The sequence below is a fragment of the Lipotes vexillifer genome, unplaced genomic scaffold (genome assembly GCF_000442215.2).
Source record: "Lipotes vexillifer unplaced genomic scaffold, Lipotes_vexillifer_v1.1 scaffold426, whole genome shotgun sequence".
NCBI lineage: Eukaryota > Metazoa > Chordata > Mammalia > Artiodactyla > Lipotidae > Lipotes > Lipotes vexillifer.
Window position 1 is genome coordinate 1,105,209 of NW_006779491.1, and position 18,038 is coordinate 1,123,246.

Here is an 18,038-nt window from a genome sequence, read left to right on the forward strand (position 1 = left end):
AAAAAAAAAAAAAAAAAAAAAGTTAAAAATTTCCTAGACACCCTTATCAGTGTAGGGAGTGTCTGGGGCAGGGAAGGGTGTGGTGAAAGGCACTCGGGGTATTCTTTCTGGCCTGGAGGGGAGCCCTCCAGCTCCCATCCCCTCTGCCATTTTCCAGGAGACGCTGGTAAGCCTGGCAGGGCTCCTGGTCAGCCTCCTGATGCTTCCCCTGGTGTCAGATTGCCCTAGGTAAGCTGGGACCAAGGGCAGGGAGGAGGCGCCCCGCTGGGCCTCTGCTCCCGTTGACCGCCTCACCCTCTGCCATCCCAGCTTAAGCCTTGGCTGCTTCTTCTTCCTCACTGCCCTCCACATCTATGCCAACTACCGGGCAGTCCGGGCCCTTGTCATAGAGACCTTGAACGAAGGCCGGCTCTGGCTGGTCCTGAAGCACTTCCTTCAGCGGGGAGAGGTACTTGGCCCCGCTTCAGCCAATCAGATGGAGCCGCTGTGGACAGGTGAGCCAGCCCCTCGGTTTCAAGTTTCCTATGTCTCCCCCTGCCTGGGCCTCCTGACTCCAGCTTCCCACAGGTTTCTGGCCGTCTCTGTCTCTATCCCTGGGGGTCCCCCTACACCGTGTGACTTCCAGGTGAGTGGCCCAGCGTCTCCCATCCATCACCACGGTCACCCCCTCCCCACTCGAACTCCCTGTCCTGATCATACACTGGCCTCCCCCAACCAAGCCCCACCTCTCTGGTTCTCTATTTCCACCGGACAGACTTGGGGATCAGTGTGGGTGCTTGAGGGCAGCAGGTGTATAACATGAAGTAGATATAAGGGATCTTATATTTGTTGGACGCAGGAAGAAAGGAAGGGTTGATGTCGGGGAGGGGTAACGGCTGAGGGATGGATGGCAAGGAGGTGCAGGACAGTTAGGGTTAACAGTCAGGTGGTTCTGCAGTTGACTGGGTGGGGTCACTGCTGCCTTTGTCTTCTCCCGCACTGCACGCTCTTCTCTCCTTCAGTGTCTTTGAGCTGCAAAAGCTGGTTGAGGGGCACCAAGAACCCTACCTCCTTCGCTGGGACCGGTCACAAAGTAAGTGTGCCGCGTTCCCCCAGCTTCAGACTCACCTCCCGGGCTCAGCCTCTCATTCCTCCAGCCCCAGAGCCCCAAGCCCTGGACACGTGCTGGACAGTTTGGAGTCTGCCTAGTGTCCTGAAGGGAGCTCTAGACTAAGATTGGATGCATTCAGCTTATAGCTACATGCCCCTTTACTACTCTGTAAAATGGCGCTAACAATACCTGCCTTATTAGCTGCAGGGTTTTTATGAGGATCGAATAAGGTGACTATGTAAAAGCACTTTGTACATTGCAGCACAAATTAAGACCTTTGGTTATCCCTGAGGAACCACTTTCCTCTCCTATCTGGGGCCACCTCTTGAGGAAACATGTACTAAAGTTTACTGGTCTGCTGGTCGTGTGTTAAAAGCTGCTTATTCTCACTAGCCATTAAAGACGTGCAAAATAAACCCACCTCAGGGAGCTGCTCTGAAGTTGTATCTTGGAAATTACTTGGCCGGAGCACTGGGGAGCAACATGAGATGAAGTTGGAAAGGAAAGGGTGAGAGATGGCCTTTCATGCCAGGCCAAGGCCTTTGGGCCAGACAGGGATGAAGCAGGCTGGTAGGCCTGAGAGTGTTTGGGGACGTGGCCCTTCCCTGGTACCAGTCTGTCCCTGGGTCTCTCCAGACCAGGTACAGGTTGTCCTGAGCCAGATGGCAGGCCCTGAGGCCATTCTAAGGGCTGCCACTCACGGACTGGTGCTTGGAGCCCTGCAGGGAGACGGACCCCTCCCAGGAGAGCTGGAGGGACTGAGGAACCGACTACGGGCTGGTAAGCGCCTCACAATCTAGGCTGCTTCTGACTCAAAGCCGGGTGGAGAGAAGGACCCTGTTTGGCTTGGGGAACCCAAGAGCTCCTGTTTCTTCACCCCCTCCAGGCCCTGAGAAAGAGAGCTGCGTCGTCGTCAGGGAGACGCACCAAGTGTTGGACAAGCTATTTCCAAAGTTCTTGAAAGGTAATATCCTTCTGCTTCATGGCTCCTAGGCCTTCTCCCAGAGGCCCTGCCTACCCCCATCCCCACCCCTTCACCTAGAGGGTGGAAGACCTGGGTTTCTCTCTGTGATCTCAAGTCTGGACCTCAGTTTCCCTGTCTGCAGGAGGGGGAGGTTAGGATGATCTCTGAGGCGCTTTCAGTGTTGACAGACTATGGAATCCCAGTTGACATTGGAGAATGGTGGGCGGGGGGCGGGGTAAGGCTCACAAATTACTGATGATGCTCTTTCATTTAGCACCTAACTCCATTCTGGTCCTGTTCCATGTGCTGCTCAATGAATTCTTGCTGCAACCAGATGAGGTTTTAGGCTCATTTTATGCCAGAGATTACCCAGCAGAGGCAAGGGGAACCTGAGCAGTACACCCAGCCCGTGTTGCTCCTTCCCCCTCCCCAGGGTCAGCCCAGCGTCTCCTCCCCAGCAGTATCCCTATGCCCTCTCCCCAGGACTGCAGGATGCGGGCTGGAGGACTGAGAATCACCAGCTAGAGGTGGATGAATGGAGGGCCACATGGCTCCTGTGTCCAGAAAAGAAGCTCTTGTGAGCAGCCCAGCCAGGGGCCCAGGTCCCAGGACAGGAGCCTGGAGCAAGGACACTTTGGCCATAGCAGGACCTGGGAAAGGCAGCTTTATTTTTGCTTAGGGGCACCAATGTGGCCAGTTGGCCAAGGAAGTGACTACCAATCAGATGGACTGGGCCTCAGGCAGAGACAAGGTGGAGAGAAGGGGTACCAGGGCCTTCACCCACACTCTCCTGCCGCAGGCCCTTCTCACCACTGCAGGCTCCCCACCCCTGCTTGCTGCAAAGCTGTGGCTCATGGCGCCCGACACAGTTGACCTCAGGCATAAAAGCCCCAGAGGAACGTGGCCACGGCCATCATGAGCAGGGCATTGAGGTTGACGACTCGGGCCCAGCTTGGGTCCTCACTGATGTCCTCCAGTCGCCTGGCTGTGGCAGCCATCTCCTCCTGGGTAGGGCGTGGGGGACTGCCTGCCCGACCCCTGCTCATTCCACAGAACCAGAGCAGGCACTGGCGGAACAGGCCTGGTGCTGGGGACGGGGGCTCTGGGAGAAATTGCAGCCATATAGTTAGTCTGTTCCCCCAGCTCCCCCACCCCAACTCCCCGGGCAGTGCCTTACCCTCCATCTCCACCGCATGCTCAGGGCACCCGTTCTGTACAGGGGCTGAGGTTGGACCTTCTAGCTCCTCAGCATCCAGGTCCTCGCGCTCCTCCTTGCTGTACCGGAGACTGAAAACCAGGCGGTGGAGCTGGGGAAGGGTGGGAGCAGGGACCAAGTGAGAGTGCCGTTCCCCCACCCAGAACCTGGAGGTCCCCCGTCCACGCCGGCACTCCCTCACCTCCCTCTGTCCAGCCTGCACACCCGCCCAGGCTCACTCCTGGATGACCTTCCATGGCTGCCCTTTGCCCTCAGGCTAAACCCAAGCTCCTCAGCTGGGTGTTTAAAGCTCTTGGCCCTGCTCAGCCCTCTGGTTCATCACCCTGTCTACACTCACGATTATAGTACTTCAGTCTTACAGCCCTGCTAGCAGTGTTCCTTCCTGTGGGTGTTTGCTCACAGGGTTCCCTCCTGCTGCCTTTCCCCTTCTCCACCTGTGGGGTCCTGCCCATCCTTCTGGGCCCACTTCTTTTGTCCTCCCCCCAATCAGCTCTGCCCTGGGGCACCTGCCTTGCCACAGCACAAGACCAAACCCTTTTGGGGCTTTCAGGGTAGCACTCTGTCCCTCTCCGCCACCAATCAGGCCAAGACTCGGGGGGGCTTTAACCTCCCCCACAGTCTTCTTCAAGCCACCTCCAAAGCACCTCAAATAAATGTGATTTAAATAAAAACATTGTACTTGCTTTGCAAATGAAGCTTCGGACTGGACTCTCAGCCTGCCCTCACCAAGCCTCGGTATAGAAATTCAGGTGCTACCCACTGGGAGTTCTGGGAAGCAGGCTGGCCGACTGCTGGTGGAGAGGGCCCGCAGCGCCCCACGTTTGTTGCCCGGGCCAGAGGCCTGCACTTACGTGCTTGCGCGGGAGGGGCGGTGTGCACAGCGAGACCACGAGGGTGAGGAGGCCGGAGCAGACGAAGAGCACGATGGCGAAGTAGAGGTAGTGCACGCGGCAGAGGAGCGCGGGGCACGGCGAGGGGCGCACGCAGCTGCGCGAGCCGAAGGAGAACTCGGGAACCAGCCGCGCCAGGCCCATCAGCAGACCCCCGATCAGCCCCCAGAAGGCGCCCTGCGGGGCCCGAGAGCGCGTCAGCTTCTGGTTTCCAAGTCTGGCCCCGAGCTCCCAATGAGCGCACTCACCTTCTCATTGACGCGGGGCACGAAGAGCGCCAGCACGAAGACGGCCGACACCGGCGGCGCCAGGTAGCTGGAGACCGACTGGATGTAATCAAAGAGCTGCCCGCCCTGCGCCGCCTGCACCACGGGAAGCCAGGCCACCGACACGGCCACGATGAACACCACCCAGAGCCTGCGGTGGACGGCCATCAGGTGGTTTCACCCAGGACCCCATCTCCCCCTGTCCCTACGAGTGCTGCCTGCCCCCACCCGGGGCTGATTCGTGGGGCAGGAGATGGAAAACCCAGGCCCACCGTCCTACTAGCAGCAACTCGCGGTCGCCCGCGCGGGGCCGCAGGCGCGTGTAGATGTCCATGGTGAAAAGCGTGCTGCTGCTGTTAAAGATCGAGGCCAGCGAGGACATGAGCGCGGCCAGCATGACCGCCAGCATGAGTCCGCGCAGACCTGCGGGCCGACGGAGCCGTGAGTCTGGGGCCACGAGGGGGTCCCGGGAGGGTGCGGGCTGGGCGAGGGGTGACTCCTCCCACTGGCGCCTGTGGGCAGCGGGGCAACCCGGGGGCCCGCCCTCACCGTTGGGCATGAGCTTCACGACGAGCCGCGGGTAGGCGATGTTGGAGCACCCCACCTCGGTGCCACACACGCGCTTACACACCTCTGGCACCACGCACGCCACCTCGTCTGCGGGAAAGGGCACGACGCGGCTATGGCGGCACCGGGTCTGAACCTTCGGATCCCAGAAGTGGGGACGGGGAATCCCAGTGGAGGAGAGATGGGCCCCCCGGGTGGGAGGTGGGACTGGGTGGCCCAGATCTTAGGACGGGAACGGAAATGGGAGACAGGCACCTGTATCCTTGCACAAGAAAGGGGCTGGGTGGGGCACAGGACTCTCGGTCGGGGCGGGGTTGCAGACGTTACCCGGGTAAAGAATGCGGCTGATCATGCCCGGCATGACCATGAGGAACATGGGCATCAGCTTCAAGTAGCCGCACAGGATGCAGCCCGCCTTGATGTGGGTCAGATTTTTCCCAGCCAGACAGCGCTGCACTATGACCTGCGACGAGGGGCGTTCAGCTACCTGCGTTCAGTCCCGGGTACCCCGCCCCTCCCGCCTTGCCTCAACTCGCCGCTCTAATCCAGACCCCGCGGCTGGCCCATCGAAGCGGGCAATTCAGCTCCAAGCGCAGACCCTGACTCGGATCCGGCTCCATCTGGTTTAGCTCTAACTGGCGGGCTTCCCGCTCCCTCGGACCACGCCTTCCACCTGGCTTCCCAGATGAGTTCAGGCTCCACTCATCTCAGCTCCGCCCACCGCGGTTCCAGTTCTGCCCCAGCCTCGCTCGCCGCGCAGGCCCTGACTCCTAACCTGGTCGCTGCACCAGTACCAGCTTGAGACAATGGTAAGCCCCAGAAGCAGCGCAGGCCACGGCAGGTCCCCCGTCACAGGGTCCCGGAGCAGATGGTAGGAGTCGGGCCGGGGTCGATAGCAGGAGCTGGAGATGTTGCCCACCGCCGGATCCTCGGACACCGTCAGGGACGTCATTGCCCCCAGGTATTTGTCGAAAAGCCCCGAATACCCGCCCACCTCGTGGAAGGCTGTGAGGGCAAAGCAGTTAGGGGACATGGTGCCCGCGAGAAGGCCCTCCCTAGGACCCCCATGCCGCAGACGCGCGATGTTCCTGCTCCCAGGTGGAGAGATCTGCGAACTGTGACCTCTGCGCCCCTCCCCCATCGGCTGAGCCCGTACCGTAACCCATGAGGACGAAGGCCCCCGCGAGAATGACGAAGGTCTGCACCGTATCCGTGTACATCAGCGCTGCCAGCCCTCCTGCAATGGCCTGGGTCAGTGGAGACAGCCCAGACAGGCTGCCACTAGTACATACAGTGTCTTTGTGCGAATTGGAAAAGGGCTCCCCTTTCCTGGAGGGCAAATTTCAAAAGGATGGCCCATTCCCTGGGCTCACGCACTCCGGCATCAGGAGGCAGGGCTGCGTGAGCACAGTGGGGCTGAGTTTTAGGCTCCACTAATGCCAGGTGCCCACGTGCAGGACTTCCACTACAGGCCCTCCTCTCAGCCCCAGTTTTCTCTTCTGTGTGATAGGAGGAGGTGATTCTCTAAGGTCCGATTCTCATCCCATTCGAAGGGACAGGCCCCTCAAGCCGGCCTTGGTACCAGGCCCCACCCACGCTGCTCCAGCGTCAGGCCTCGGGCACCACCCCAGAATCCTCCAACCTGCACTGGGTTTGGTGAGCTTTGGAGTCTGGCCAAGTCGGCTCTCCCTTCCCAGGTGTTCAAGAGCTGTTAAATCTTCCTTTTTGCCCAGGCCCAGGACGGGCTCAGATCTCTGAACTTCCAGACCAAATCCAAGGACTGTGGAGGGGGGAGTAGTTTGCTTTCCAGAGATTTATGTCCTTCTCCTGCTTGGATCACATCACACTTAAGAACTTCTCCAGCCCGCTCTCCTTTGGTGACTCCCCTAAGCCCCACCCACAGATCCACGCTCCCTTCCCTAAGCCCCTGCCACCTGTCACAGTGTAGATCATGGTGATGCCCAGAAGCGCGATGACGGAGGCATAGATGTTCCAGCCCAGAGCCTGTTGAATGAATACTGCCCCGGAGAACATGTCCACCTTGTGGGGAGGAGCAAGTGCGCAGGTCAGGACCCAGGGGCCAGGGTGGGAACCCAGGTCCACTTCCTACCCAGATCACGACCCTACGTGGCCACACCTCAAAGGTTCCCTCGTTTTTTGATGCCCTGGTCTTCCCAGATACCTCTCACTATGGTTGTCGCCCCAGAAGCCTATTTCTCCCAGGCCCTAGTTCTTACAGCCATTGCTCTTCAGTCCCGCCCCGTCCAGGGCTTTCCAGAGACCTCCACTGGGTGATCCCACCCTACCAGGGTCCCGACCAGCTCCCCGCACGTGCGCACCGAAATCTTGGTGAAGATGTACAGAAAAAGCGAGAGCACAGACAAGTAGAGGCGGATTCGACGGCCGCCAAAGCGCTTGCGCAGGTACTGTGGCATCGTAATGACGCCCGCGGTCAGGTACACGGGCACGAAGAGCCAGCCAAGTAGCAGCACCACAAACAGCGCCTGCGGGCACAGCGTGACAGCTGAGGGTCACTCCCTGTGGGAGATCCCGCCATGAGTGCGTCCTCGCCTGATGGGTCTGAGGAACCTTCTCTTGGTGAAAAGTGCTACACTCCAAGGCAAGGTTGCAGGGGGGGCCCAGAGGACACAGATGCAGATGTCCCTGGGCCCTGGTCATTAGGGACAAGGTCTTGATACTTCGTTGGGCCCTTAACTAGAGCCTTTCTTGCCCTGCCAGGCCGTGACCCCTGGCCATCCCTCCCAAGATGATCCCTATCCTCCTCGTCCCCCCCAACACACACACACCTGAATCCAAGCACAGAACCCTCAGGCTGACCCCCAACTTCTGCCTTCCCTCTCCTCTCCACCCACCCAAACCTTCTGTCCCTCAAGGCTCGGCTCAGAGGCCGCCTCCTCCAGGAAGCCCTGAGCTCAAAGCCCTGATTTTCCCCACCCTCCGAGGCGAGCCTCAGTCCCAGAACTTCGTCCCCTGCCCACTTCTGCAAGGGGCTTTCATTTAGCCTAGTGAACCTCACAGGCCACAGATTCAGAGAGCATCAGAAGAAGCACTTCACTATCCTTGAGACTGTTCATCCCACTTCAGAGAGGAGTAAAACCAAGGCCACAGAGGGCGTGGCTGGTCCAGGCTCACATAGCAATAGCGAGTCAGGAGCAGGGCCTACCCCTGCCCTGAACGTGGTATCTCCCACATGCCTCTGCCTCCAAGCTGGCTGCGTGAGCCTCCCTCGAAGCCCACCCCCACCTCACAGCTGGGAAGTCCCACCTCTGGTCTCACATCCCCACCTCTCCCGCCTGGAGCCTCTCCAGGTGTGACCCTTCCAGGGGTTCCCACGGGGAGGTGGGGGTTATTGGCAAAACAGGGCGCTCACATTCCACTCAAATCCAGCCACAGCCAGGCCGCTTGCCGCTCCCGTCCCTGCCAGGCCCACGAAGTGGCCACTGCCGATGTTGCTGGCAAAGAGAGAGGCCCCGACCTGGGTGGCCAGAGGTTGGGGTGAGCCAGGCTGCTTCCTTAGGCCTCCGCCCGCTCCATAGCCCAGTCTCTCTCACCGGCCACCACGCCATGCTTCGTCCCGCCAGGAAGTAGCCGCCAACGGTGCCTCTGTTGGTTCTGCACATGGACTGGGGGACGGGAGTGGGGAGAGGCCTGGGTTTGGGGCACATCTTTGGACCTCATTAGCCTCCTCAACACATTCCTCAGCCTTGTTTCAAGCTGAAGATTAACCAGCGCACGGCTCCCCTGACGGTTCATACCTGCACCCCCAGCCTCCTCCCAGGCACCCAGATCTACCCAGACCCTAAGCTAGGGTCCGGTTCCCCAAGCCTGAGTGTGGCTGCATTCGGCCGCACTTTCCTGGGGGCCCTGGATTTGGGTTTCTGGTCAGCCAGCCATTATGTAGAAGAGATCTCATTTAGAATGCTGTCCCGATGAAGATCCACCAACCGCTCAACTAGTCCAATCGAAAGGTGGACAGACAAGGCATGCATGAGTGTGGGCTGGGCCACCCTGGGGCTAGCAAAAGACTTACTTGCCCCCCACCCCAGGTTTCTCCCTCAAAGATCCAGGCATCCTTCCCCTACCACACATCGGGACTGTCTGAGACTTTTCCCCCAGGCTCCAAAAGCGGGCCCCCAGCAGCATCCCCCAACTTCTCACCCACAAGCCGACACCAATGACCAGCAGGAAATAAGCCGCAATGACCAGGATGTCGGCAGGGTTGTCAATTAGTGCCCTCTGTTCCCCCAGCCCTGGTGCTGAGCCTGGCTCTGTGCGTTCCTCCATTCTGCCCAGGATCTGCCCCTCAGGGCACCAGCCCCTGGATTCCCCCCAGGGAAGGATTAATGGTTACCCCTGGGGCAATGAGCCGACAAGTCCCCCCTCCCTGGCTTTGTTTAGCTGAATCAGTTCTCATCGAGGCTGCAGGCTGGTCCTGCGGAGCTGGACACTTTCAAATTCAAGAGCACTCCCCTTCCTGGGCCTTAGCCCCCACCCCTTCCCCAGAGCTCCAGGCTCAAAATCACTTCTTTCACCTGCTAAAAATACCTACCCCTCAGCTTTGACCTAGGGATCCCGGCTGAGCCAGCCCCCTGATTCTGACTAACCCAGAGGGATCATTTTCAAACCCAAATCTGACAGTGTCACTCCCCTGCTTAGGAAGCCTCCATAGCTCCCCATCACACCCAGGAGGAGGCAGCAGCTTCTCAGCCTGATGCCCCGACCCCTGCCCACCCTTCCCCTTACTCCTCCATACCAAACTCAGAGTGAAATCATATTTCCTTCCCATTCCCTTGCCCAACCCAGCCCCTGTATTCTCATACCCCCAAACTTTTGTATAAGCTGTGCCTGCTGCCTGGAATGCCTCCCTGCCTCTCAAATGGTCAGCTCCTACTTAGCCTTTAGTGCCCAGCCCATGGCATCTCTTTGGGAAAAACTTCTTGGACTTTGCTGACACAGTTCTGAGCACATTGCATGGACCTTGCCTGGGTCCAGGTCTGTCTCCCCAGTTGACCAAAGACTTCTCAAGAGCAGGAAATGATCTGATTCATCCCTGGAGTCCCACTGCTCAGCACAGGGCTGGATGCAAGAAGGGAGAGGCTGGATAAATATCCATACCTCTGCCTTTCTAGAAGAACTGACCAGACTTGGATGTCTGATTATGGGAACTGGGTTCATGCTGGAGATGGGGAACGGAGAACAATATTTTAGGGGAATATGATGAGTTATTTAAGGAATGCCTTCATTTTGGTCCCTTCAAAAGCAGACTCTACGATGAGAATTGGGGTGCAAGGACTGTATTGGGGAGCCGATCCCAGTAAGGAGTGGGGAAGAGAGACAAAGGAGAAAAGCCAATAAAGCATGTGTTGATCGAAAGGTTACCACTGTGACAATCCCAGTGGGGACCCTCTGAGACACTGTGGAGAACTCACCTCAGAACTGACCCCCAAGGGGCCAGAAAGCTGGGGTATTCATTCACCAATCCCTGTCTCTAACTGACTGGAGGTTACGGAACCTCCCCCACCCACCCCAGGCCCTCCTCCAGAGAGCACCCTTAGACAGAAACTCAGGGAGCAGCTGGGGAGACTGAGTGTCTGGGAAGTGTCTGCATACGACTTCCCAGATGGGCCAGGTGGATATGGGCAGGGCACCCACAGTGTCTGCTTCAGTGGGTGATGAATTTGAAGGGCCTGGGAGAAATCCAGGGACAAGCATCAGAGGACACGTTGGGGTTATGGGCACGTAAAATCAAATCTATGTGCCCTCGCGGGAGCCTGCAAAGCCCTTCGTGATGTGGCACCTAGTTCCTCTTTGACCTCATCTCCAACTACTCTCTCCCTTGCTCACTCTAATCAACCACACTGGCCTTCTTTTCTTTCTTCCAATATGCCAAGCTCTTTCCTACCGCCTGGCCTTTGCATTTGCTGTTTCCTCTGCCTGGGATGCTCTCCTCAGGCTCTTTGCCTGGCTGCCTCTTTCCTCAACCTTCAAAGTCTCAATGTACATATTCACAGAGGCCTTCTCTGACAATCTGGTTCGAGTACTCCCTTCCCCACCTTCACTAACTTAGTTCTCTATTTTTTCCTTCTAGCCTTCGCTCCTTTCCTTCCTTCCTCATTCCTTCCTTCATTAGAGAACATTTATGGAGCACTTACCACATGCTAGACAGCATCCTAGACACTGGACAGATAACGGTCGGCAAAACAAACATGTCATCTGACAAACAAACTCCCAGGAGCTTGCCTTCATTTCAGAAATAAACAAGCAACAAACAAACACCTGTTTGCAATAGTGATAAGTGAGGGACTAGGGAGGTGCTGTGGGTGGAAACTAGAGGGAAGGGCCAGCTTCACCTAGGCCATCAAGGAAGTCCCCATTACTTCATCATGCTTGTCACTGTGTGTTTGTTTTTCCTCTGTCTCCCCTACTAGACTGTGAGGCCAAGGAACATGTTCCCTATGGTCTCCCCAGCACCTGGCATGGAGCCTAGGACAGCACGTGCTCAGTAAACAATTGGTAAATGAATGGCTCAAGACTTGGTGGTGGTTACAAGCCAAGGGATGGACAGCATTCTCCAGGGAGAATTTGTGGAAGAGGAAGAGCAGGAGGCCTAGAAAGACCCAGGCGGTGGAGCCTCAGAGAGGAAAGGATCTGGGGGTTCTGCCCGAGGCCAAGACAGAGAACCTCACCTTTGTCTCTTGCCCACACATGTTCTCCTTGGCTGTTAGCTCCTCCTTGAGCTGGAAGAGCCTCTGAGAATCCATTGTTTCCAGCCTCAAAGGTCCCTGTAGTTAGGACCCAGGAGTCCAGGCCCCCTCCCTAGGGAACTTCAGAGTCTAAGGTACCAGGCTTAGAAAGGCCTCTGGAGCTTAGGGATTCAGATGGAGCCTGAACTTCTCCATACTTAAGAACACCTGGCCCCACCCTTCTCTGCTGGGGCTAGGGTCAGGTGTCATCTCCTCCAGAAAGCCCTCCTTGACTTCCAATCTGAGTTAGAAGCCTCCTTCTGGCTCTTACAGCCCCCAGCGCTTCCCTCAGTCACTGCCCTGACCACCCCAAGTGTCATCCTCTGCCTAGCGGAGCTGTTATGAGTCAATACCCGTATGAGGGAAGCTGTAATTTAATGCCCAGATCCAAAGGGTGGGCATAAATTGGCACTTGAATGGAGCCCCATCTCTGAGGGTCTTTTAAGGAGGGGGAAAAATCTGGAAACCAGCCAAGGTGGCAAGGTGGAAGGGAGTGGGAGGGGTACAGATTAAGTGCTTATTTCGAGGATATAAGGAACTGAAGGATGGGGGGTTGGGGGCAGGAAGGTTTGGTGGCTCCTGCTTGAGCTCCCGTCCCGGCTCGTCACCGTCTGTACAATCCTGCGCAGGTGGCCAGCTTTTCCTGAGGCGCATCTGACAGGTGAAGGACAGCCTGCAAGGGCTGAGTCTGAAGGTTCGGCTCCCGCCACAGGGCGGTGGCCTAGAACGCATCACGCATCACGGCCCGAGGCAGTATAAGGGGCGGGGCGTCGCGACGCGAGGCACTCCCGCGCAGAGACACAGCACCTGTGTGACGTGGAATGTGTGTTTATGTAGGTAGAAAAAAGTGCACTGAGCAGTGAGGGGCGGGGAGAGGGACATCCTGGCCTGGCCTCGGATTCGTGGGAATTGCAAGGGCCCTCCTCCAGTCGGGGGGCTCCCTCAAGGCTGGGAATAAAGTGAAGGGCTCACGCGGGATCGCTTGCCAGTGTACAACCCACTTCGTGGGGCGCGTGGCCTTAGGATTGGCGGGGCTTTTTCTGAACTCGCCCATGGAGAACGTACAGTACCTTCGGGGCCGGTCCCTCCAGGGGGTGGGGCCTCACGGAGCTGGGCTGGGGGAGCCCCACGCTCTAAGAGCAAGGCCTTGGGGTCTGGAGAGCCCGGTCTTTTCGGGAAGGGCGAGGTTTTGGGGGCCGCCCTCTCCCAAAGGGGCGAGCCCGGCAGGTGGTCAGCCGAAGAGCTTGAGGAAGCAGGGCTGGCAGTAGGGCTTGCCCGCGCGCTCCTGGAAGGAGCCCTTGGTGAGCGGGCGCAGGCAGAAGGTGCAGGTGAAGTGGTCCGGATGGAAGCGGCGGCCCAGGGCCGACACGCATCGGCCGGTCACCGGGAGGCCACACGTGGCGCACAGCGACCCGCGCCGCGCGTGGAAATGGTTCTCGCACAGCGGACGGCCCTCGTGCTCAAAAAAGCTGCCTCCGGAGAAGGGCGCGAAGCATTCCTGGGGAAGGGCAACCGAGAAAGGATGGGTCAGCGCCGATGTCCAGACGAAATAACTTGCCTTACGAGCTGAATAACCCGGCCCCAGTCCCAAGACCCCCCCCGCAGCCCCTCGCACCGCCCTCAAAGGCGAAGCCTCGCCTCCCCAGGACCCTGCTCTGAATAATCGCCCCGCCCCAGGCTCCTAGTCCCGCCCCGCGCTGGCCTGTCCCTCTCAGGCCCCGCCCCCCAGCCACGCACCCTGCAGACAAAACAGTCTGGGTGCCAGAGTGCGCTGAGCGCCGAGATGTAGTTATCCAGAATGGGGCCTTGGCAGCCCTGGCAGCGCGGGGCGAAGAGCTGCAGGAAGTCTCGGCGGCAGTAGGGGCGGCCCTCCCGCTCGTGGAAACCTAGGAGCGGGAACCGAGTAGGAGGAAGGAAAAGTGCGCGGTGGCACCAGGAGCCCCACAAGATCTGAGGCTACGGGGCCAGGGGAGGCGGTAGGCGGAGAGGGGTGGGGTCTGGAGCGGGGGCAGAGCGGGAACGGATGGGATGGGAACACACGGGTGGGACAAGTTGGGGCCAGGAGCGAGCAGGAGAAAATTCGCGGCCCCGAGGACTTCGGAGGTCTTAGTGTGCTGGCCCAAAGAGAGGAGGGCGGGATGTCGAGCGGACCCGCGGCTTTCAAGGTGGGAGTCAAGCTCTCACCCTCATCTCCGAAGGGCTCCCCGCAACTGACGCAGCAGAAATGCTCCGGGTGCCAGTGGGTGCCCAAGGCAGTAACCATCTTCTGCGGGGAAGAAAAGGGAACACTCAGTGTGGCCCTCAATTTCTACTCCCCTCCCTCTTCCGCCCTGAACTTAGGTGAGTGGGTTAAAGTACGAGTGTAAGGTGTGGAAGACCTAAGCAGGAACTTGAGAATCAAAGAGGGAGGGCGAAGTCTAAAGGGCCGTGGACGAGAACGAGGGACAGGGCTGGGGTGGGCGTGGGGATGGGAGAAGTGTAAGTGGATGAGGCCCATCCCACAGGCGCCTTGGGTGAGACAGAGGCGGGGCTCACGTGTCGGATGGGTTGATTGCAGAGGCCACATCGTGGAGAGAAGCGCTCAAAGTAGCACTCGGGACAGAAGGGAGCTCCATCCTTCTCGAAGAAGCTGCTGCCTCCCAGGGCTGTGGAACAGCCACCGCAAACGAAGTGCTCAGGGTGCCAAGCACGGCCGAGCGCCGTCACCACCTGTGAGTTGGGGGGTGAGGCCTGGGTCAGAGTGGCCCTCGGGCTGCCATGTGCCCCGTAAGTCAAGGTTTACGTAGCACTTTTCGAATCTTATCTCTGAGCAGTCAGGATGAAGAATCTAACGTTCAAGTCACTCAGTCTGTAAGTGATGGAGACTCGACCCGTCTTCCAGCACAGTGCCTAGGGCCCAGCATACTTTAGGAACCCACAAAAAATGTTGTAGTTTCTTTTAAAATTAGAAGAAAAAATGAGCTAGGAGGAGAATGACTTCATATATGATACTAATATATTCATCTTTATACCAACACAGTCATAAAATGCAATTTTTAATATATTTTATTAATGGAAGAAGGGGCCCATGAAGGTGAAAGTGCTTAGGGCCCACGAAAGTCGTAATGCCACCCTGCTTTGCTGAGATTGGAAATTCTAGGATGGTGGTAGGGCGCTTTATCTAGCAGGAGGAACTAGGTCAACCACTGGGCACCGTTGCCAGTAACATCTGCTCAGTAATAAGCCAAGGACCGGAGCTCCCGAACCAGACTGGTGGGTGGAGCCAATGAGGCTTTTGTGGAGATTAACTGAGATGGGGGTTTGTAAAGGAGCTAGCGTAGAGCCTGGCACACAGTAGGACCAGAATAAATAATAACTGGATTGGAATTCTTACTCTGCCACATACTTGCTGTGTGACTTGGAGCTTCAGTTTCCTCATCCGTAAAATATGAACAACAATAATACCCACTGGCTCTCAGTAAAGATGGGTCTGTGGGTCTCTACTCCCTTATTCGCAGGGCTCCACTTACTTGCCCAGCAATGGGTTTATTGCAGGAGCCACAGAGGCCCTTGGCTTGGGTGGGAACGCCTCGGCGGCTGAGGTCAGACTGAAGCAGCCCCAGCATGGTGTCTAGGCTGCCTTTGCCAGCGGACCCTGGTGGGGAGGGGGAGCCCTCATTCACGGAGCTTGGCACTGGTGGCTGGGTTGGCCCAGAGGCCGGAAGCTGCAGCAGAGAGGACAGGAGAGTTGAGTCAGCAAGGCAGCAGATGTGGGAGGGTCTAAAATGGGTTGAGAGCCACAAATCCACACTGGCCCACCCCTCACTCCCTGAGTGACTCACATGATTCTGGACACGGAAGTCAGAGAGTGAGGCCATCAGCCTATCTAGCTCCAGGGTGGCTGAGGTGGCCGAAGGCTTTGAGAGAACAGGGGATGGACTGGGAGGGCTGTGAAGAACACAACTTGTGTCAGCTTAGAGCCCCAGAGTAACGCTTCCTCCTGTAACTCAGGCATCCAGGACTGATCACCCCTCTCCCAGCCCTGCCAACTATGCCAAACTCACAGGCTGGGCCTTTTCTTGTCCTCAGATTGGTCCTCCTTCTGCTCCCCTGCAGTCTCCTTGCTAGATGGGAACTGAGACATTATTTCATCTGCAGAGAGGATAGAAGGGCACTGGACATGGGGCCATGCTCTAGCCTCCTTCCCAGTTAAGGTTTGTATCCCTTTAGCTGCTACTCTGGGAAGTCTATACCCACTTAGTGTCTGCCCTGCCCTGCCCCCCCATCCCATCAAGCCCTGCCCCAGTTACCCTGGTACCTGTGATGTTGAACTGAGTAGCGTTAAGTTCCTGAAGCAACCGGTCTAGCTCACAGAGACCCGTGCCCAAGACACCACAGGAAGAGGAGAATGGAGGGGCTGCAGGGGCCGCAGGCTTCGGGGACCGAGGCTTGCATACCGTGCTGGGAAACAGGGTGGGGGCCTGGGTTCAGGGGTGGGGAATACAAGCCTGAGTCTCAATGGGCTCCCCCATCCCCCAGTACCCAGCCCCCTCACCTGTACAGGTGATCCTTGTCCCCAGAGGCTCCTGAAGATTCCCCAGACCCCATCTATAGAGAAAGACATACGTGTGGGATGATAGGCCTGTACTTGCCTGTACGGTACCGTACCCACTCAGGCCTAGATTCCCTTTGCCCCTGCCAAACCTGGCCCTAGGGGTTGCCGCAGTCCCCAGCATCTGATCTCACCTGTGTCAGAGGAGACGTGAGGGGCTCTGGGGGCCGCTCTTTTAGAACCCCTGACCGTGGCATGTGAGAGGTTGTGGTCTCCAGGTCAGAGAGCAGGGCATCTGCAGGGAGAGGCCGTCAGGGTGAGAGGTTGGGAGGTCAAGGTTAAGGCAGAGACAGGGCCTTAAGAGATCAGAGAACAAGTGTTCTAAGTGGGCAGTGTTTGAGGAGGACGGAAGCCAGTATTAGGAGCAGAGGTCAAGACTCAGAAGAAACACAAAGCCAGACCAAGGCAGAGATGTGGAAGGGCAGCAAGGACTATTTATGATCAGAACATCCCACGTGGCTCATCCTGAGATTCATATACAAATTCAGCTACCTGATTCTTTTATTCTCCGAATCTTCCGTAATGCAGTCAAAAGCGGCTTTTTACTGGATCCAAATTTGGCTTCCCCCCAAATTGCTCAATTGGCTGTATGCCTGACACCAGCTTTCTGATTGGATGCTCTTTCTGCCACACCCCCTACACCTAAAGAGACCCCTCCCAGCCCTGGCCTACCTCCAGACGCCACTGGGCTCCACCCTATGCACCTCATTGGTGAGCCCGCTGGGACCTGCTTTCTGATTGGCTTATTCTTCACCGTACCAGTGCGCGTTACCCCAGCTGAGCAGCACCCCCTACTGCAGGGTGCTGGAACCTTTTCTCTCCCACGAAGGGCACAGCCTTCCAGCCCCAGTTCTAACAGACAGGGAGGATGAGATGCCTGGGTGCTCCTTCCTGCCCCAAGACCGACAGACAGACAGACAGACAGACACACACACACACACACACACACACACACACACACACACACGCCGCCCCCTCCCCTGCCCCCCAGGCCTGCATCCCCAGATCTGAATCCTTTGAACTCATTACCTTCCAGAATCTAGAAGTCCCTGACCCTTTACTCTGCATCTCTGAGCGCCTTGGTGGAACACTTAACCTCTCCCTGGCATCTTGGCACTCATCTATTATACTTTCTGCCCCAAGGACCTGACCCCTACCATACTTAAGGGCCCTTAACTCTTTCCTTCCCAAAACCCTAGGGCAAGCCCATTTTCTTCTCCAGAACTTGATGTCATATTCTCCCTTCCCGTCTACTTTCCCAGTCCCTAGACCCAAGGTGCCTTTAACTCCTCCCTTCCCAGAGCTCCTGAGCCCAGACGCCAACAGGCGCTGCGCCTCCCTGCCCATCCGTCCGTCCGCAGCCAGTGATGGAGGAGTGGAGCGAGGGAAGAAGGGAGGGAGCAGCCAGTCTGGCAAAGGCAGGAAGGGAGAGGCAGGAAGGGGGACGTGGAGTCGGAAAGGAGGCGCCGGCAGAGACCAGAAGCGAGAAGACAGGAGGCAGGGATGGAGAGATGCCGGGAGTGCGAGGGGGCGCCAGGATGGGGAAGCGGGTCCAGGCGGTGGGGAGGGACTGGGGACAAGGGGACCCGGGCCCCACTCACCCAGGTCCTCCATGACGGGGCGCGGGCAGACCGCGCGGGGCGAGCAGGGCGGGGGCCGTGTCCGGTGGGGGCGGGGGGCGGGGGGGCGC

At 58.0% G+C, this 18,038-nt stretch overlaps 3 protein-coding genes across 4 annotated transcripts in view; 1 reads left to right on the forward strand and 2 right to left on the reverse strand.

Annotated features, from left to right (window-relative positions):
* The window catches only part of RUSF1 (RUS family member 1), a 14,720-nt gene extending 11,689 nt beyond the window's left edge, over nucleotides 1-3,031 (forward strand). The window contains exons 7-13 of the mRNA XM_007452673.1: nucleotides 158-228; nucleotides 310-494; nucleotides 568-625; nucleotides 1,002-1,072; nucleotides 1,727-1,870; nucleotides 1,977-2,054; nucleotides 2,538-3,031. Coding sequence (XP_007452735.1) covers nucleotides 158-228; nucleotides 310-494; nucleotides 568-625; nucleotides 1,002-1,072; nucleotides 1,727-1,870; nucleotides 1,977-2,054; nucleotides 2,538-2,635 — 705 coding nt within the window. The 3' untranslated portion in view covers nucleotides 2,636-3,031. The remainder of the gene's footprint in view (nucleotides 1-157; nucleotides 229-309; nucleotides 495-567; nucleotides 626-1,001; nucleotides 1,073-1,726; nucleotides 1,871-1,976; nucleotides 2,055-2,537) is intronic.
* On the reverse strand, nucleotides 2,705-9,311 carry SLC5A2 (solute carrier family 5 member 2). Of its 2 annotated transcripts, XM_007452672.1 has the most exons (14): nucleotides 9,173-9,311; nucleotides 8,566-8,637; nucleotides 8,385-8,489; nucleotides 7,333-7,497; nucleotides 6,928-7,033; nucleotides 6,150-6,230; nucleotides 5,769-5,998; nucleotides 5,321-5,456; nucleotides 4,976-5,083; nucleotides 4,699-4,849; nucleotides 4,409-4,577; nucleotides 4,122-4,337; nucleotides 3,232-3,361; nucleotides 2,705-3,156 (listed from the first exon to the last, which is right to left on the reverse strand). In XM_007452672.1, exons 1-14 carry the CDS (start codon nucleotides 9,296-9,298, stop codon nucleotides 2,930-2,932), a joined length of 2,022 nt encoding a protein of 673 aa, XP_007452734.1. In that variant the 5' UTR covers nucleotides 9,299-9,311; the 3' UTR covers nucleotides 2,705-2,929. The 2 variants fall into 2 exon arrangements, with proteins under 2 accessions (XP_007452734.1, XP_007452733.1); XM_007452671.1 differs by having other exon boundaries at nucleotides 2,930-3,361; nucleotides 9,173-9,298.
* A 3,258-nt stretch (nucleotides 9,312-12,569) lies between these two features.
* Nucleotides 12,570-17,962, reverse strand: TGFB1I1 (transforming growth factor beta 1 induced transcript 1). The gene is made up of 11 exons (XM_007452674.1): nucleotides 17,950-17,962; nucleotides 16,483-16,583; nucleotides 16,292-16,344; nucleotides 16,055-16,197; nucleotides 15,801-15,888; nucleotides 15,579-15,684; nucleotides 15,267-15,461; nucleotides 14,293-14,466; nucleotides 13,942-14,023; nucleotides 13,495-13,643; nucleotides 12,570-13,255 (listed from the first exon to the last, which is right to left on the reverse strand). The coding sequence occupies exons 1-11, from the start codon at nucleotides 17,960-17,962 to the stop codon at nucleotides 12,989-12,991; spliced, it is 1,371 nt and encodes a 456-aa protein (XP_007452736.1). The 3' UTR covers nucleotides 12,570-12,988.
* Nucleotides 17,963-18,038: the final 76 nt, after the last annotated feature.

Bases quoted from the DNA above. Each gene is read 5' to 3' on its own strand.
- TGFB1I1 (XM_007452674.1), bottom strand. The intron at 14,467-15,266 runs GTAAGTGGAGCC...CCCAACTCACAG, and splicing joins ATAAACCCATTGCTGGGCAA to GTGGTGACGGCGCTCGGCCG. The intron at 13,256-13,494 runs GTGCGTGGCTGG...GCCCTTCCCCAG, and splicing joins CAGACTGTTTTGTCTGCAGG to GAATGCTTCGCGCCCTTCTC.
- SLC5A2 (XM_007452671.1), bottom strand. From the start codon at position 9,298: ATGGAGGAACGCACAGAGCCAGGCTCAGCACCAGGGCTGGGGGAACAG. The intron at 7,034-7,332 runs GTGCGCACGTGC...CCTCCCCACAAG, and splicing joins ACATCTTCACCAAGATTTCG to GTGGACATGTTCTCCGGGGC. The intron at 5,457-5,768 runs GTTAGGAGTCAG...CCCTCGTCGCAG, and splicing joins GGTACTGGTGCAGCGACCAG to GTCATAGTGCAGCGCTGTCT.